Here is a 19021-nt window from a genome sequence, read left to right as displayed (position 1 = left end):
CAAATAGGCATTAAGTGCCCACTGTGTATTCATCCAACAAATAAGCAAGTTCCTACTATGTGCCAGGCCCTGCCTCAAAGAATGGATTGGTTTTTGCCTTGATAAGGCCCCAGAATTAAGGCGCTGGCCCCTCTGCCCTAGAAGACTGGGAGCACCCAGAAGCTTCCACTGCCTCTGTCAGTCGATTGCTCTCGCTATGGTTGACCAGCAGGCCCAGGCTGAGTCCTGCCTTTCAAGTTTTGAGGCCCAATCTTCTATCCACTTCTTCTGTTTTTGCCGTGGCACGAGGGATCTTAGTTCCCCGACTGGGATGGAAGCCGTGCCCCCTGCAATGGAAGCGTGGAGTCTTAACCACTGGACCACCAGGGAAGTCCTATCCAGTTCTTTAGTTTCCCTCTTTTCCTCATTCAGCTTTTCCTGGGCATATCTGGGTGCCTGGCTGCAAAGATGAAGCACACCTTCATTTACTGACGCGTGTGTGTGAAATCAGTGACTAGACAACACGCCCCTCACTCCTTCAACAAAATGTTTTTGGTGTACCTACTGGGCACAGCGGTGAACAGAACAGGAAAAAAAGCCCTTGCCTTCGTGGAACTTATGTTCAGGAGGGTACTATTTGTGAAGATGAATACGTAATCTGCTTATATGTTTACTTACTTATATGTTTACTTACCACATACAGTAAGCACCTGCTATGTGCCAGATACCGTACTAAAAGGCTGGAGATAGATCAGGAAACAAAACAGATAAAACTCCCTGTTCCGATGGAGTTGATGTTCTATTGTGTGTGCTCAGAATATCCAGAATATTGCAAGAAGAAACTGATAAATTTCCTGGGCGAGGAACTGAAAGATAGGGGACAGGGGACAGGAGGGAGGTAGCTTTCACTCTGTGAATGCTTTTGTACCTTTTGACTTTTGTAACATGTGCCCTATTCCAACAATAAATTAAATTGAAAGGTAGACTGCTTGATACCCAGACAGTGCAAGAAAAAGGAGGGAGAGGGTATTATCTGTCTTCTCTCTATTTTTTTTTTTTTTGCGGCACCACGTGGCTTGTGGGATCTTAGTTCCCCAACCAGGGATTGAACCTGGGCCCTCAGCAGTGAAAGCGTGGAGTCCTAACCACTGGACCACCAGGGAATTCCCTATATGTATATGATACTTCAGTGAAGAGTGTTGAAAAGCAAAATGACAAAAAAGTGTATCTGCACTGCCATGTTCATTGCAGCATTATTCACAATAGCCAAGGTATGGAACCTAAATGTCTGTCAACAGATGAATGGATGAAGATGTGAGATATATATATATATATATATATATATATATATATATATATATACATACACACACACAATGAAATATTATTCAGCCATGAGAAAGGAAGTCCTGTCATTTTCAACAACATGGATGAAACTTGAGGGCCTTATGCTAAGTGAAAAGAGCCAGACAGAGAAAAACAAATACCACATTGTATCACTTTTATGTGGAATTAAAAAAGAAAAAGTCAAACTTACAGAAACAGAGAGTAGGAAAAGTGGTTGCTGGGGCTGTGGTGGGTGGGGAAATAGGGAGAGATTAGTAAAAGGGTGCAAACTTTCAGTTATAATAAGGTCTGGGGATCTAATTTACAGCATGGTGACTACAGTTGGTAATACTGTATCAAACAATTGGAACTTCCGAGAGAGTAGAACTTAAATGCTCTCACATCCACAATAAAAAGATAAATATGTGAGGTGAAGGATGTGTTCATTAACTAGATGGGGGGGACTCCTTTCACAATGTATACATATATCCAATCACCTGGATGTACACTTTAAATATCTTACAATGTTACATGCCAGGGATACCTCAGAAAAGCTGAAAATTTACCAAAAAATTGTGGATGCTTAAATCCCAGACAATGCAACCCATTAAAAAAAAAGGGAGAAGTTCAGCACACTCTTCTGTATGCATACTGCACTCCATAAGCAGTGTTGAACAGCAAAACTTTGAAGAAGGAAATTAAAGTTGATCCGTTTATGCCTATTAAAAAGTAAAATGGAGTAGTCTTGATATGAAACTGTGTTCAACATGTTAAGATGAAAAAAGCGCAATGTAAACCAGTTGCTTGTTTGCCTGCCTGCATTTCTGGATATATTTATAAGGGCTGTATAAATACACACACATTTGCCTGTGGACCTACAGGCCATCTCCAGGAGAAGGGCACAAGACACCGTCACAGCGGTTACCCCCAGGGAGGGGGACGGGGAGGGTGGCAGGGGAACAGGTGAGAGGGGACCAGACTTTTCATGGTGTACCCTGGGGGTGGGGGGGGACTGTTTGAAATTTTTAGCTCATATTACCAATTCAAAAAATTTACAAAGACATGAAAAATCAAATCGAAGGTAACAAATCACCAGACTTCTAATGTAAAATTGTTCCTGTAATAATAATAATAACAAATAGTATCAATAAGATAAATAAACAATAACATTGCTAATAAACATCTACGCTATTATTCAACGTGTTGCTATGAAATAAATTTATATTAAGAGTAAACATATTGGGGGCTTCCCTGGTGGCGCAGTGGTTGAGAGTCCGCCTGCCGATGCAGGGGACACGGGTTCATGCCCCGGTTCGGGCAGATCCCACATGCCGCGGAGCGGCTGGGCCCGTGAGCCATGGCCGCTGAGCCTGCGCGTCCGGAGCCTGTGCTCCGCAACGGTAGAGGCCACAACAGTGAGAGGCCCACGTACCGTCGGTGCAAAAAAAAAAAAAAAAGAATAAACATATTTAAGTTATGAATAAGGAAATGAATATTAATCAATATATTAATGTTACATACAGGTATACAGCATATATATTTATATAATGCAACATAGAATGCTCTGTGCCAGCTCTGGTGATACCTCGTTGGTTTCTGCCAACCAAAACTGACAGTGCGTTGGAGGAGACCGAAGAAACCAGACCGTTCTAACACAGGGTAGCAGGGCTTTGATGCGAAGATAAGAAAAGCCAGAGAGTGAATTCACTCCTTTTCCTGAGCCAGATTTCAGTGTCCACTTAGCTCCGGGCCAGATCTTGGGGTCCACTCAGACCTCAGCACAACCTTACCGAATCCTCTGCCCAAATGAAGTGCAGCTGTACAACCTCTAGAAACCAGGTGTTCAACCCACAAAGGACAAAGTACTAAAAAAACTGGGTCCTCTCCTCGCCAGAGAGCTATCAGAGCGGAAATCTAAGCCCTCTGTGAGGATCTGAGAGCTGGGGAGGAAGTCCCCCCCCCAGCTTGCCTTGGCTGGCTCAGCAGTTTGCTATCCCCTCAGGGACCTGTGGGTGGGGGGGTACTATCAAGGCTGCAGACATATCCGGCCGTCTGTTAGGGGGACCATGGCCCCTAGACAAAGGTGATGTCCCCAGGGATACACAGATACACCAGCAAGCCACTTCTGCCTCCCCCCCCTCACCTCCCACTTCTGGGGTAACATGAGGTCTCCACTGGGTCAGCTGAGGGAACGGGCTAGAGAATTGGGAAACACCGGCATAGACGCCCTGATGGTCCAGGGTGTCAAAGGGGAAAGGTGAACCATTCCTAGGGGGGATCCCTGAGTGAGAGAACAGCAGAAGAGGAAGGAAACGGGGCCCTTGCCTTGGGGAGCTCCCAACCAGGGGAAAAAGAAGAAAAGGAAGAGGCTTGGAGCAGTCTCCAGTAATTACAGGGCCACTGACAATAGTGGCTTACACTCACACGGACACACTGTGCTGGGTGCGGCTCTATGAATCTTCCAACCCTAGGAGGTGGGTATTATGATTATCATCATCATCCCATTTTTTTTAAATAGACTTTATTTCTTAGAACAGTTTCAGGATCACAGCAAAACTGAGCAGAGCTAATTCCCTGCTGGTCCAGTGGTTAGGATCCCATGCTTCCACTGCAGGGGGCACAGGTTCAATCCCTGGTCGGGGAACTAAGATCCTGCATGCCGCGTGGCATGGCCAAAAAAAAAAAATGAAAAAGAAAAGAAAAGCAAACAAACAAACAAAAAAACCCCAAAAACAAAATTGAGCAGAAAGTACAGAGATGTCGCATATATCCCTTGCCCCACACACACATAGCCTCCCCACCGTCAACAGCCCCTACCAGAGTGGCACATTTGTTACTTTCTTTTTTTTTTAATATATTTATTTATTTATTGGCTGCATTGGGTCTTCGTTGCTGCACGCGGGCTTTCTCTAGTTGCAGTGAGCGGGGTCCACTCTTCTTTGCAGTGCGCGGGCTTCTCATTGTCGTGGCTTCTCTTGTTGCGGAGCACGGGCTCTAGGTGCGCAGGCTTCAGTGGTTGTGGCGCACGGGCTTAGTTGCTCCGCGGCATGTGGGATCTTCCCGGACCAGGGCTCGAACCGGTGTCCCCTTCATTGGCAGGCGGATTCTTAACCACTGCGCCACCAGGGAAGCCCACATTTGTTACTACTGATGAACCTACACGGACACATTGTTATCACCCCAAGTCCATGGTTTACATGAGGGTTCACTCTTGGTGTTGTACAGTCTGTGGGTTTGGACAAATGTATAATGACACATATCTACCATTATATCAATAGTATCATACAGAATAGTTTCGCTGGCCCAGAAAGCCTCTGTGCTCTGTCTATCCATTACCCCCCCGACCCGTCCTTAATCATTGGCAGTCATTGATCTTTTTCTGTCCCCATAGTTTTGCCTTTTCCTCACCCCATTTTAAAGATGAGGAAAGTGAGGCACACATCCGTGGTAGGATTTGAACTAGAGCTCTCTGTCCTCTTTTTCATCCCAAGTCCCAGACCCAGTCCTGCCGTAGTGACACCCGTCCCCATTCCTCCCCCATTGATTTGGAATAGAAGGGCGGTGGTTATTACTGAGGACCACGTCGGTCACTGGTGACATGTAGAATGTTCTTCTCTGTAGTCCAGAGGTGAAGGAAACCCTCTGACCTCTGATCCCACCCCAGCCCAAACTTGGTAAACTCCCCCCAGTTGATGAGGTCTGGGACTGTCCTCCATCCGCTCTGGGCCTCCACTCTCCCCCCACCCCCAGCTCTCAGGTTTTGGCAGAAGGAACTGCACAAGGAGAAGTGTCTGAGACAGGTCCCAACTTTCTCAGCATCACCCCAGGGCTGGGGGAGGGGCCCAGCTGCAGAGAAGCTTTCCAGATGCTGATCTTGGCAGGCAGCGGAGCTGCAGCGGCCTTGTTTCGTCCATCCATGGGCTTGAGGTCCACTTTCAGCTTCAGGAATGGGGTGGGGAGGCTGCCGGTGGAGGCCAGTCCCTGCCACATCTGCACCAGATGCAGTTTTAGCCCATTGAGCCTGGGAAGGGTGGGCTGTCTCTTCCAGATGAGGGAGACGTACATAGTTAGGGGAGAGGGGAACCCCAAAGGCCCACTTCAGCCCCCCACCAGCATAATAATAACAGCTGACCCATATATCATGTGCCAGTTACTGTCCTAAGCTGTTTGCAAATATCAGCGCATCAAAAGCTCACAACAGCTCCTTTAACTGAGGGATGAATAGACACACTGCAGTTTATATTCACGTGGAAGACCACTCAGGCATATAATATTTGAAACCTCGAGTTCTGAAAGGAACAAGCGATATAGAACAACATGGATGAATCTCACATGCATCACGATGAGGGAAAGAAGGCAGACGCAGAAGACTATATACTATAGGATTCCATTTCTATGCCATTCTAGAAAAGGCAAACTATAGGGACAGTGAGCAACCAGTGACTCGTAGGGCCTGAGGGTGGAGGGAGGGGTTGACTACAAAAAGGCGTGGGGGAATTTTTTGGTAATGGAACAACTCTATATCTTGATTGTGGTGGCGTTTATATGACTGTATATGTGTGTGGAAACTTGTGGAACTGTACACTGAAAAGGGGAGACTTTATTTGTTTTTAATTGTATCTTAAACAGAAACCTCTCACAACTGCCTTACATCAGTAAAAGTCCACTTAGGAAAACAGACATATCTCAAACAGAGGGGCTTTAATACAGGGGTTGGTGACCTAGATGGGAAACCAAAGCATGGTGGGGATGAGATAACTTGCATATTAACAAATAGGGAGGCCATGTCCAGTGGGAGATGCTGTCAGAAGCAGATGAGGGGAACTACCCTGGCTTCTCCCATCTTCTCGCCCTCCAATCTACCCTCAGTGCCTGCCTTTGGCTAAATCTGGGCACAGATGGCAGGGGACAAGGGGGCTATCCTGTGCAGGGGTCAGCCCTTAGCCATGGGGCAGGGACAGAGCAGGGAATGGGTGACCTGAGTGTACACAGGTGCAAGGCTGACACAAAACATGAGGAAGGGGTGATTATACCCCCATTTTACAGAGGGGGAAACTGAGGCCCAGAGAGCCCATGTGCCCTACCCAGGGGTTCAAGCCCTGAGGGGGTCTGAGTCTCTGCCGAAACCCAGGGGGCTGTCTCTGCGCCTTTTTTTCTGCTCCACGCACCCGCTTTGACGCTGAACTGAAGGGAATGGAAACATCTACGCAAATCAGGCCCGTCCCTAGGGGTTGGCGGAGAACGCCTCAATGGGGATCCCTCCTCCTCCTCACACGTTTGGCAGTCACCCACAAACTGAGCTGCAAACAAACAGCACATGTTTTGGCAGCGGATGGCGATGTACTTTAAACAGCTCCCCCAAAGAGGTCAGACCGCCCCCCTATCAATCCTGCACTCATACCCTGCATCTTCTATCTGAAGGTTGCCCCCCAACATTCCAGCCTTGACTCTGGCCTTTGTGAAAACCCTGGCACAGTGATGGGGGGCTAGGTATGGCCAGGTGTTGGGGGGCCCTCCAGCTTCCAATATATGCTCCCTAAATTGCTATCATGCCCGTGGCCAGCAAAGACCCTCTCCGGGCTGCAAGGCTGATGCTGGCCCATTGGGGACAGAGGTCACCTACAACTGAGCCTTTGATCCACAGGAATGGGCTGGACACCTCGACCTTTGACTCCACCCAGGCTTGGGCCAAAACGGTCAAACTTTGAGCCTCGCAGTGTGAAGGTCTCCAGGTCATTACCTCCCTTTCATTAAGGCTCACAATCAATAATGCCAGCGGGGGAACAGTGTGCAAACTGCTTTCTCTACATTCCATTTGTTCAATTACTATGTATTGAGAACCTTCTGGGTGCCTGGCACCCTTCTCCTTCTTAGCATGGGGGCCCAGCAGTGAAAGAAACAAAGACCTCTATCCTCCAGGAGCTGATGTTCTAGTGGAGGAGACAGACAAGAAGCAGGATAAATAAGACCATGATGTCATCTGTTAGAATGTGGTGTGAGTTCTGGAAACAATGATACTGGGAAGGCAGATTAGATATGTGGGGTAGGAAGGGACTGATTTTTAGACCCAGTGTCACCTGAGAAGGTGACATTTGAGTAAAGACCTGAAGGAGATGAGGGAGTGAACCATGCAGATATTTCGGGGAGAGTGGTCCACGTACAAGGGACAGCCAGTGCAAAGGCCCTGAGGCTGGTGTGAGATTGACAGGTTCTGGTGAGAAGACCAGTATGGCGGAAACCACAGGGAAATAGAGGGGGACAGTGAGAGGAAGTGAGGACAGGTCCTGCAGTGCACTGTGGGCTGCAATGAGGACTTCGGCTTTTTTTCTAAGGACTTTGGCTTTTGCTGTAGGAGGCATGGAGGGTTCTGAGCAGAGAAGGGACGGATCTGACTCAAGTACTTACAGGCTCCCTTTGTGGGGGTGGGGGAAAACACTGTGGGAACTGAGGATGGAAGGAAAGAGAACTCATCCTCCACACAGCTCAGTAGGGGAGAGTTTGTGCGTGTCCCACCTACCAATTAGGGCCAAACTCTGAAAGTGCTAACCACTGGCCCAGGGACACCCAACCAATTAGCAGCAGCCCCTGGATCTGAACCTGTCTATGTGACTCCAGTGCCATTGGGTAAATAATCATTCATTGGGTACCTTATGTACCTGTGACCTCAGGGGGTTACAGATCTTGAGACCCAAGAGACAGAGAGGGGGGCTCTGTTTCTGGTAATACCCCTGCATTAGGATGATGAACAAAGGAATTCACTCAAGAAACATGTATTGAGCGCCCACTGTGTTACAGGCACTATGCTGGCTGCAGGGAACAAGACAGAGCAAAATTTCTGCCAAGAGGGGGAGACAAAATTTCTCCTCTAGTAGGGGAGACAGACAAAAAGCATTAAAAAAAAAACCCAGGAGGGACTTCCCTGGTGGTCCAGTGGTTAAGAATCTGCCTTCCAACGCCTGCCTTAGATCCCTGGTCGGGGAACTAAGAGCCCAAATGCCGCGGGGCAACTAAGCCCGCATGCCGCAACTACTGAGACCCCACGCTCTAGAGCCCACGTGCCACAACTAGAGAGAAGCCCGAGTGCCGCAACTAGAGAAGCCCACACGCCACAACCAAGACCTGATGCATCCAAATAAATAAATAAACAAATATTTTTAAAAAGATAAAGATCCTTAAAAAAAAACCCAGGAAATTATATAGGATGTTAGAAGATAAGTACTGATGGGAAAAAAATAGGGCAGGATAAGGCAGTCAGAAGGGCCAAGGGTGGGGATTGCAATTTGAAATAGGGTGGTCAGGACAGGCTTCTCGGAGGAGGTGACATTTGAGCAAAGAATTGGAGGTGAGGGATCGAGCCATGTGTAGCTCTGGGAAAAGTATGATCCAGGCAGAAGGAACAACAGTACTAAAGGCCCTGAGGTGGGTTCAACATAAATGACTGAGTCAATGAACTAAGCTTGTGGCCATCAGGAAAGTCCAGCCACCCCTTCCCCCAGTCCCCACTTCTGGCTTTTGCGACTGCTGTTTCCTCAGCCCGGATCACATTTTTTCCGTTGGACAAACTCTTGATGGACCCTCAAGCCTTAGCTCTCCGGTTGCAGCTTCAGAAAAGTTGCCTCTGAGACCCCCGCCACCACAGATTAGCAGTTCTTCCCCTGTGCTCCCACAGACCCTGCAGACCTCCCCTCCCCCATTCTGATCTTTCAACCTTCTGCGCTGGGCTGTGAGTATCTCAAGGGTGTCAGCTGGATTTACCCCAGCAGTACACAGTAGGTGCCCAATAAATCATTAAGCAGCTAAGTGCTGTTCCGTCCTTCACCACATAAAATCTAAATTCTCTTGCACAGGACAGACATGTAAATCTGTCTGTAAAATAATAAACTGGTTCTGGGAGAAGACACACAGCTGGTTGTGGTGGTGGCTTCTGGGAAGGGAAAGAGGTGGGTGGGGGCAGGGCAGGGAACAGAGGGTGGAGACAGACTTTTCACGCTAGCTTTCTTTTTGTAGTTTTTGGACTTTTCTTTACGAGGTGTGTGAATTACTTATGCAAACATAAAATGAATAAACAAAATTGTACAAAATTAAAAGACCTTTTAAAATTGCAAAGGGTGTGGAGTTTGAAACACATATCCACAGTTCTTGCAAGGATAGAAGGCACAATGAAACACATCATAAGTTTTCATTAATACTTCACAAAAATATCCATATGTTATATATCAGATGCAAAAACACAAAACAAAAGCCTTCAAGTCTTCCACGGTCCACCCCCATCCCTACCTTGGCTTTTTTTTTTTTCCTTTTTGACCTTTTATTATTTATTTTTATTTGGCTGCATTGGGTCTTAGTTGTGGCACGCAGGCTCTTCGTTGCAGCATGCAGTCTTCTTTCCAGTTGCAGCGCCCGGGCTTACTTGCACCGCAGCATGTGGGATCTTAGTTCCCCCCACCAGGGATCGAACTCCCGTCCCCTGCATTGGAAGGTGGATTCCTAACCACTGGACCACCAGGGAAGTCCCCTACCTTGGCTCTTGTCTTGCTTTGATGATAAAACTCACCTTCAAAATAATAGTAATAATAATAATAATAAAGCTACGCATGCTTTGCCTCCATCATTTCATCGAATCTCACACCTCCCCATTTTCCAGATGAGGACACTGAGGTTGGCTCCCAGACCACCGTTCTCGGCGGCTAAACTCGGTCCATTTCTCACTGGTAATCAAGTGCTCAGGTCTGGCCCGCCAGGGCAGGCTGCTATGGGCTCGTGGCGCCGCCTGGAGGCCTGACGGGGAACGTGGCAAAGAACCTACAAAATGAGCGTTTGGATTTCCGTTGGTGAGAGTGGACGGGGGAGGCAACGCAGGATCTGTGGACTCCCCAGTTTGCTCTCGGAGAGTCCTGGCAGTCTGAGATGCGACAGGACCTTGGCCTAGGAGATGGGGGGAGACACATCTCCTAACCTGACGCATTTGAGGGGGACGTGCCCTGGGGGGATCTAAGAGGAGAAGCACGATCCGCCAGGCCCGACCCTGAGGGCTTTCTGTGAGAGATAACGCCCTGCATTTAAACAAGCAAACAAAACCACGTTTCTGGAGAAACCAACCGCTACGGTCTTGGAGGCCCAAAGCGGGCGGGCCCTGGGGACGTGGCCGACAAAAAAAAAAAAAAAAAAAGCCTAACAGTTATTGGCCATATTCCCTTAGGTGCCCGCCCTAGCACCGCCCAGCCACTTTTCCAGACTGAACGAGCTCATTGGCTGAACGAGGAGCGTGCCCTTTGAGCAGGGAGGTTTCATTGGCTGGATTACCGCACCGGCTCTTTGGGGGCGGGACCGAAGAGGGGGCGGGGTTTCTTGCTGTCGGGTCGCGCTCCCAGGTGTTGCAGAGGGTTCTTTAGGCCAGCAGTGAAAATTAGCGTCTGGGGTTAGTCTTGGGGCGGAGGTAGGGACAGGCGTTAGCGGACCCCGCCGTCTTTGCTCTTGCTCGCCCAGCTTTCTAACGCCGAATACAAGCCCGGCCGGCGTCGTCGCGGGCGTGACGTCATCGCGAGGCGTCGAGAGAGTCCAGCAGAGGAAGCCTTGACCTCCCTCAGCGTGGGGAGCTGCCCTACAATGCTGCAGCTAGTCCGGGCAGGGGCGCGGGCCTGGCTTCGGCCCAAGGGCTGCCGGGTGAGGCCGGGGACTGAGGGCGGGGTCGGAGGACAAAGGTTGGAGGGTCCGGGGATCGTCTCTCAGTCTTGCTTACCGTTTACAGGGCCTAAAGGCGCTGGCAGAAGAGGCAGTGCAGCCGGCGGAGAAACCAGAACCGGTGGCGAGCGCGGGTGAGGTTGCTGGGGTTGCCCTAGGAGGGGAGGCAACCGGAAACTCTGACCCTTGCTCCTGACCCTTGACCTCCCAATCGCTCCAGGTCATCGGGTGCCCGTGCTGCGCAGGTGCGAGCTCCCGGTACTCGCGCACCGGCGTCCCGTGCAGGCCTGGGTCGAGTCCCTGCGGGGCTACGAGCAGGAGCGCTTGGGTCTGACCGAGCTGCACCCAGACGTTTTCTCCGCGACGCCCAGGTAAGTGGGAGCCGAAATGGTAAACTGGGTGGCAGAGGGACGAGGAGCGGGGATTTAGGAATCAGGATGACCTGGACTCGAGCCTCAGTTTCTCCACCTGTTAGAAGAGAGTGATGAAAAAAAAAAAGAGAGAATGATGGTTTTTCTTGCTGCAGAGTTGTGTGAAGGTGAGGGCTGAGAGGTAACATCCTCTGAGGGTTAGGGACGCAGAGCTCTGGAACCCGAGTGACTGGATTCAAATCCTGCCTTCCCCCTTGTGCTTCAGTGTCTCTATTCTGTCAAACCTCAAACGATTAAATGAGATCATTCTAGCCCATAATATGGTCTGTAGAAATGTTGGTTATTGTTGCTGTTATTGGTTTTTGCAAAAATGAGCACTAACAGTGGTTAAGTCCTTACTGTGTGCCTGTGACAGTCTATTTGTATTTTATTTTATTTTATTTTTGGCCACGTGGCTTGCAGGATCTTAGTTCCCCAACCAGGGATTGAACCTCAGCCCTCAGCAGTGAAAGCACAGAGTCCTAACCACTGGACTGCCAGGGAATTCCCTTTTTTTTGGGGGGGGGGAGCGTATTTACGTTTTAAAAATATATATTTATTTAGCTGCGTCAGGTCTTAGTTGCCGCACGCAGGATCTTGGTTGCTGCGTGGGGGATTTTCGTTGCAGCATGCAGGATCCTTAGTTGCGGCATGCGGAACCTTTTTAGTTGTGGCATGTGAGATCTAGTTCCCTGACCAGGGATCAAACCTGGGCCCCCTGCATTGGGATCGGAGAGTCTTAGCCACTGGACCACCAGGGAAGTCACCCTACTTGCAGTTTAGTTAACTAGATCCTCATAGCAACCCCAGGAATGGATTCTATTATTCTTATTTCGTAGGTAAGGAAACTGAGCACAGACAAGTTAAGAAATTTGCCCAAGGTCACACAGCTTATAAACTTTAGAGCCAGATCTCAACCCTATATGGGCCAACTCCCAGGACCAAGTTTTCGCTTGCCAAGGTGTGTGATGTCTCTTACGTGTACGTGTCTGGCACATAAGTGCTATTAATCTATACTGTTACTTATTTATATGGTTTGCTCTCTGTCTTTACAGAGTCCCAGTCTGCTAGAGGGTGATAAAAACGACGTATTTTGTTTATTCTGTAGATACTTATGAAGCACTTACTATGTGCTGGATTCCATCCTAGGGGTCAGGGATACAGCAGTGAATGAGCACCGAGGTTGCTGATGTTGCTCCCAGTCTAAGCCGGGATCAGCAAACTTTTTCTGTAAAGAGCCAGAGAGGAAATGTTTTGGGCTTTGCAGGCTGTAACGTCTCCATGGCAACTCCTCATCTTTGTTGATGTAGTACAAAAGCATCCACAGGCAGTGTGTAAGTGAATGAGCCTGGCTGTGTTCCAGTAAAACATATTTACAAGAACAGGCAGCAGGCCAAATTTGGCCTTACTAGCCATAGTTTGCCAACCCCTGGCAAACCAGCCTGGCAGCACTGTCCAATGCGAGCCATGCATGTAACTGAAATTCTTCCAGTAGCCAAGTTTTCTTTCAAATAGTGAGAAACAAATGAGATTGATTTCAATAATATATTTCGTTTAGCCTGATAAATCTAAAATCGTGTTGTTTCACCATGTGGCACTGGCCACCTTTCAGGGGTGGCCAGACACATGTGGCCAGTGTGTACTGTATGGAGCAGCACAGGGGTAGAGAGGCAAACCAGTCTGTAAAGAAGTGGCAGTAAGGAAGTCGTAATGGTAGGAAAGGAGTAAGGTAAAGTCCTCTTTAGCAAGGGGACTCCTCCTGGAGATACCATTTGGGCTAAGACTGGTAGGCAGAAAAGGAACCAGCCAGGGGAAGAGCATTTCAGGCAGAGGGAACGGCAAGTGCAGAGGCTTGGAGGCTGGACTCCATAGAACGGACACAGAGTGGAGCTGGAGGTGGTGCAAGATGGGCTCAGAGAGGGACCGGGGCAGGTCACACAGGGCCCTGGAAGTGGATGGGGACGAGCCAGAGTTTTTTTTTTGTTGTTTGTTTGTTTGTTTGTTTTGCGGTATGTGGGCGGGCCTCTCACTGTTGTGGCCTCTCCCGTTGCGGAGCACAGGCTCCAGATGTGCAGGCTCAGCGGCCATGGCTCACGGGCCCAGCCGCTCCGCGGCATGTGGGATCCTCCTGGACCGGGGCACGAACCCGTGTCCCCTGCATCAGCAGGCGGACTCCCAACCACTGTGCCACCAGGGAAGCCCCGGAGTTTTCATCTAGTCAGGCGGAGAGGGTTTTAAGTGGAAGTGGGCCTGTCGTGTCTCCTTCCTCCACAGGCTGGATATCCTGCACCAGGTTGCCATCTGGCAGAAGAACTTCAAGAGAATTGTGAGTGCCCTGAGTGGGGCGGGGGTGGGGGGGGCAGAGGACGCCCCTGCTGTGTCTTCTCTGGACTGTGGGGCTCAGGCCCCATCTTCTCTCTCCTGACCCATTCACCGATGGGCCATTTGCCAGGCATTTTGTGAACTGCCACTGTACCCTGGGCATTGTGCTGGGGGACAAGACAGGCAAGGTCCCTGTCCTTTTGAAGCTCCCAGTCTTAGCTGGTGAGGAGAACATGAATCAAGTAGTCATGCCTGTAAGTGTATAATTAGGGAAGTTGTCTCAGAGAAAGGGGCGTTTAACCTCAGGTGTGTGACAGGCGCTAACCAGGTGAAGCGGGCAGTGGGGCTGGGGTGGAGGGTGTCGGAGCAACACAGGCAAAGCCTCTGTGGCAGGGATCAGAAGGGGCCCAGTGTGGCCATGGAGGTCAACAGGGGCAACGTGAGGTGTTTGGATCTTACGCCAAGAGCGCTGATGATGCTGTTATCAATCAGAGTCCCCGCCTTCCATCCGCCCACCTCAAGTCTGGCGAGTCCTCCCTCTCACTGTTGTGGCCTCTCCTGTTGCGGAGCACAGGCTCCGGACGTGCAGGCTCAGTGGACATGGCTCACGGGCCCAGCCGCTCTGCGGCACGTGGGATCCTCCCGGACCGGGGCACGAACCCGTGTCCCCCGCATCGGCAGGCAGACTCTCAACCACTGTGCCACCAGGGAAGCCCTCCTTTTATTTTTTTATTTAATTTTACTTATTTATTTATGGCCACGTGGCTTGCAGGATCTTAGTTCGCTGACCAGGGATCGAGGGATCGAACCCCTGTGCCGTGCAGTGGAAGCTCAGAGTCCTAACCACTGGACAGCCAGGGAATTCCCCCAGCTTCCTTTTAGTTACAGCTACATGGAAATCATTCAAAAAATACTAAGTACATACTGTGTGTCAGGCAGCAGAGCCCCTGCCTCTCTGAGGCTGACGTTCTGGAGTGCAGGAGGGAACTCTTGATTTATCTCTCCCTTCCTCTCTCCCTCCCAGAGCACTCCGTGCTTGTCCCGATGGAGCCCCAGTCTCTGTGTCTCCTGTCCGGCTCCCCAGCAGCAGGCCAGTCCGCCCAGTTCACTGCTGTGTTCCTGGGCCTGGCACCTTTCGTCTGCAATGGCACCTCCCTTGGGAACCTGACTCTTTCCTCACTCTGCGCCCACAGAGCTATGCCAAGACCAAGACCAGGGCCGAGGTGCGGGGCGGTGGCCGGAAGCCCTGGCCACAGAAAGGCAGTGGGCGCGCCAGGCATGGCAGCATCCGCTCCCCAATCTGGCGAGGAGGTGAGCAGGTCTGCCCACGTGCGGTCAGAGGTTGGAGAGTCCATCCACTTCGCCCCATTTCCCTGCAGCTCTGGCCTTGGCCTCTCATCAGGCCATGGCCACAGCCCCTTTTGCCCCACTTCCCATCTCACCTCTCCTGGCCCACACTTCACGCAGCACCCAGAGGGCTCTTCCTAAACCTCCCAGCTCCTGCGGCCTTTGCGTGAAGTCTGAGCCCCTCATCTTGGCCTTCCAGGCCCTGGTGGCTGCAGACCGCACCGCCTTGTCCCTTGCACACCCTCCAAGACCAAACAGAGCTGACTCAGAGTCATCTCCCATTTGTCTGGCCAATCCCTCTCATCCTTCCGATGTGTTTGGGCCATGCCTCCTCTAGGAAGCCCTCCCTGACCCTCTTTGGGTCTCCCCACCCTCTGCAACCCCCTGTGCTGCCTGGTTCCCTCTGGGATCAAGTCTGGCTGAATATGAATGGCGTGGGGGCAGGGATCCTGTCCTGCATGTTCCCTGCTGCACTCCCAGCGCCCAGCAGAGGGAGGACACACGGGTAGACCATCCTCACCCCAGGTTTGACGGCTGAAGACACCAAGCCCCCGTGAGGTGAAGTTACCTGTCCCAGGTGATGCCTGATGCAACCTCCCCTCTCCATCCCTACCTGAGGCCCTGCCCTCTTTGCTGGGGTTCTGCCTGGCCGAGGGCAGCCTCCCTCCTACCTCCCCTGTGCCAGCCCCTGGGGCAGATTTCTGACCTCCAAGCCCGGCTGGGGCCTTCCCCTATTCACGTACCTCTGCCCCCACAGGAGGCGTTGCCCATGGCCCCCGGGGCCCCACAAGCTACTACTACATGTTGCCCATGAAAGTGCGGGTGCAGGGCCTCAAGGTGGCGCTGACGGTCAAGCTGGCCCAGGTACAGCAGCAGTCCTGCTGGGAGCCACGGGGGTCCTGGGGTGTGGGCTGTGGGTGCAGGGTGGGCTCAGACTGTCCTTTCCTCCCACCAGGACGACCTGCACATCGTGGACTCCCTGGAGCTGCCGACCGCAGACCCCCAGTACCTGATGGAGCTGGCCCGCTACCGCCGCTGGGGCGACTCCGTCCTCCTTGTGGACTTGTGAGGGTGCCGGGCAGAGCAGGGGTGGCCGGGGTAGGGGGACGGGGGGGCGGTCCGTCCTCGGCAGGGGCTCACCTCTTGGCCTCTGTTTCAGAGAACACGAGGACATGCCCCAGAACATTGTGGCAGCTGCCTCTGGGTTGAAGACCTTCAGCCTAGTCCCTGCTATTGGTGAGCAAAGGGCCCCGCTCTGTCTCCCAGACCCCCAGAGAGTACAGCATGGGCCAGTTCAAATCCTGTATCTGCAGCTTGGTCACAGAGTGGCCTTGGGCAGTGACCACCCTCCCCCACCCAACCCTCAGTTTGCCCAGACGGAATATTGGGAGAATGATGTGTTTCTTAAAGAAAACTTCTGAGGGGAATTCCCTGGTGGTCCAGTAGTTAGGACTCCATGCTTTCGCTGCCATGGCCCGGGTTCAATCCCTGGTCCGGGAACTAAGATCCCACAAGCTGCACGGTGCAGCCAAAAAACAGAAAACACTCTGAGGTCACATCTGTCCAAGCTTGGGCCACGGTGCCAGGCGTGGAGTGAGTTTGAGGGCCCACTGGCTGGCCCCACCCGGCTCCTCACTCGGAGACGCAGGATCAGGGCTGTCCTGAGTACGTCACACCAGTGGCTGCGGTGACTAATCCCCAGGGCTCTCTCCTGGTCTCCTGACTGTGTGCCCGGCTGCCTCCTGGACAGCGGCACGTGGGCTCTGCTAGTCATCCTGGCACACGAGACCTTCCTCCCAGCAGCTCCGGCCCCAAACCACACTGTCCCCCTCCACTCCGGTCTGTTAGCTCACCCTGTCAGCGCTGTCTCCAAACATATCCAGAATCCCACCGCCTCTCACCGCCCTGGGCCAGCTCCCACCATCTTCCTGGACTGGCACAGTTAGGGCACAGTGGCCTGTGCCCTGGTCCCAGGCTCCTGCTGACCGACTCCTCCCCACAGTCTGTCCTGCGCTCCCGTCCCCCCCGCTCCCACTACGGCCACCAGAGGGCGCCTGAGCACCTGAGTCAGGTCCTGTCCCTCCTCTGCCCACCACCGTCCAGGGCTCCCTCGTCACTCAGAGTAAAAGCCCAAGTCTTCCCCGGAGGACCACAGACCCTGCATGCCCTGCCCTGCTCTCTCCTTCCTTCCCCTCATCACTCGCTGCAGCCCCATGGGCCTCCCTCAGTACATTGTGTTTGTTTATCTGCTCTGTTTACCGTCAGCCTCCCGCACTGGGGTGTGAGGTGGGAACCGTGCCCAAGCGCAGGGCAGAGTTGGGTACTTAGGATGCTCTCGGTTGGAAGTTGACGAGCTAAGGGCAGTCTCTTGCCCAGGGTCTCGCTGGGGGTGAGCGACTGAGCCAGGGTTTGAACCCAGGCTACGGGGCTCCGGACGCTACACCAGACCCTGGTGTTTCTGTTGGGGGCCGGGGGGACCCGCCCTGACTGTGCCTCCACCCCGCCCCCCCAGGCCTGAACGTGCACAGCATGCTCAAGCACCAGACCCTGGTCCTGACCCTGCCGACCGTCGCCTTGCTGGAGGAGAAGCTGCTCTGGCACGACTCGCGCCACACGCCCCTCTACCCCTTCCGCCTGCCCTACCGCGATTTCCCCTGAGCCCCACGCGGCACCCCCAGGGCCCATCGGCCAGCCTCCTTCCTGCTCGCTGTCCACGCGGTGCGCCTGCTCCGAGCCCGGCCGAGCCCCCGGTGGGCTTGGGAGCCTCCCGCTCACCCTGCAAGGGCGGCCAGAACCCCTCATCCCGGTGGGAAGCTGAGGCCACTCACAGAGCAGCCAAGCAGGCATCACTACCGGGAAGGGGCCGCCGACAGGAGCTTGGGGCAGCTCCTGCCCCGAGTCTCTTTTGTGTAAGAAATTTTACTTTTTAATCAAAGAGGAGAAACAGAACAACAGCTCATTGCCGTTTTGTGAATAATTCCATTTGGCGAGTTAGGCTCTTTCCCCGGTGCACGGCACCGCTGGGTACCCGGCTGCCTCAAGGCACTGTTTATAGAAATGACCCACCATCAACTTTTCTGGGGTGAGTCAGCCTCGGAGCACGCAGAGAACCAGCCATCGCTAGGAACCCACTCATGGTGCCTCCCAATCCCAAGCACTCTCACCGAGCGCTTGCATCCCTGACGGGGCTTGTGGTCCCATTTATTATGGTCCTTCAGTCCAAGTGTGGACCTGATTCCCCAAGTGGGTGCAGTGTGAAGATCTGAGCTTTCATCACTGATTTTCCCTAAGCACAGAGTCAGTATCAACGTGGTCAATAAATGAGTGAATAAACATTTAAAAACACCAAACCGGTATCCTGATCCTTGAGTCTGCTGGTGTTATTTGCCCCCCACAAGTTGTTGTTGTTGCTAATTGTCACAATACAGACTATAAAGTAACGAGGTCAGTTTCTTTAAACTCAGCCCGGGGCTTCCTTGGTGGTGCAGCGGTTAGGAATCTGTCAGCCAATGCAGGGGACACAGGTTTGAGCCCTGGTCCGGGAAGATCCCACACGCCGCGGAGCAACAAAGCCCACGCACCACAGCTACTGAGCCTGCGCTCTAGAGCCCACGAGCCACAACTACTGAGCCCACATGCCACAACTACTGAAGCCCATGCACCTAGAGCCCATGCTCCGCAACAAGAGAAGCCACCGCAACGAGAAGCCCACGCACCGCAACGAAGAGTAGCCCCCGCTTGCAGCAACTAGAGAAAGCCCGCATGCAGCAACAAAGACTAAACGCAGCCAAAAATAAAATTTATTTTAAAAATCTTAAAAAATAAAACAGTATGAATGCAAAAAAAAAGCCAGAACTGCCATCTGGTGTGCAGGCCCAACCAGGCGGCCGCAGTGACCCATCGACTGGGCTGCTCCTCGCTGAAAACATCTCTGGAATGCTTCTTGGGAGTGCCTT

At 52.1% G+C, this 19021-nt stretch overlaps 1 protein-coding gene across 2 annotated transcripts; it reads left to right on the top strand.

Moving 5' to 3' along the window:
- Window positions 1-9800: 9800 nt before the first annotated feature.
- On the top strand, window positions 9801-18407 carry MRPL4 (mitochondrial ribosomal protein L4). 2 transcript variants are annotated; one of them, XM_079915625.1, is made up of 9 exons: window positions 9801-10968; window positions 11063-11120; window positions 11207-11357; window positions 13671-13722; window positions 14912-15029; window positions 15823-15929; window positions 16021-16130; window positions 16225-16301; window positions 17578-18407. In XM_079915625.1, exons 1-9 carry the CDS (start codon window positions 10912-10914, stop codon window positions 17721-17723), a joined length of 876 nt encoding a protein of 291 aa, XP_079771751.1. In that variant the 5' UTR covers window positions 9801-10911; the 3' UTR covers window positions 17724-18407. The 2 variants fall into 2 exon arrangements, with proteins under 2 accessions (XP_079771751.1, XP_079771750.1); XM_079915624.1 differs by having other exon boundaries at window positions 9803-10968; window positions 11054-11120.
- The last annotated feature ends 614 nt before the right edge of the window (window positions 18408-19021 follow it).

Source organism: Stenella coeruleoalba, assembly GCF_951394435.1.
Source record: "Stenella coeruleoalba genome assembly, chromosome: 3".
In the NCBI taxonomy this organism is placed as follows: domain Eukaryota; kingdom Metazoa; phylum Chordata; class Mammalia; order Artiodactyla; family Delphinidae; genus Stenella; species Stenella coeruleoalba.
This window is presented reverse-complemented; position numbering and strand designations above follow the sequence as displayed.

Coding starts and splice junctions, on each gene's coding strand:
- MRPL4 (XM_079915624.1), top strand. CDS start 10,912: ATGCTGCAGCTAGTCCGGGCAGGGGCGCGGGCCTGGCTTCGGCCCAAG. Junction 10,969..11,053: donor TTCGGCCCAAGGGCTGCCGG/GTGAGGCCGGGG, acceptor TACCGTTTACAG/GGCCTAAAGGCGCTGGCAGA. Junction 11,358..13,670: donor GTTTTCTCCGCGACGCCCAG/GTAAGTGGGAGC, acceptor CTTCCTCCACAG/GCTGGATATCCTGCACCAGG.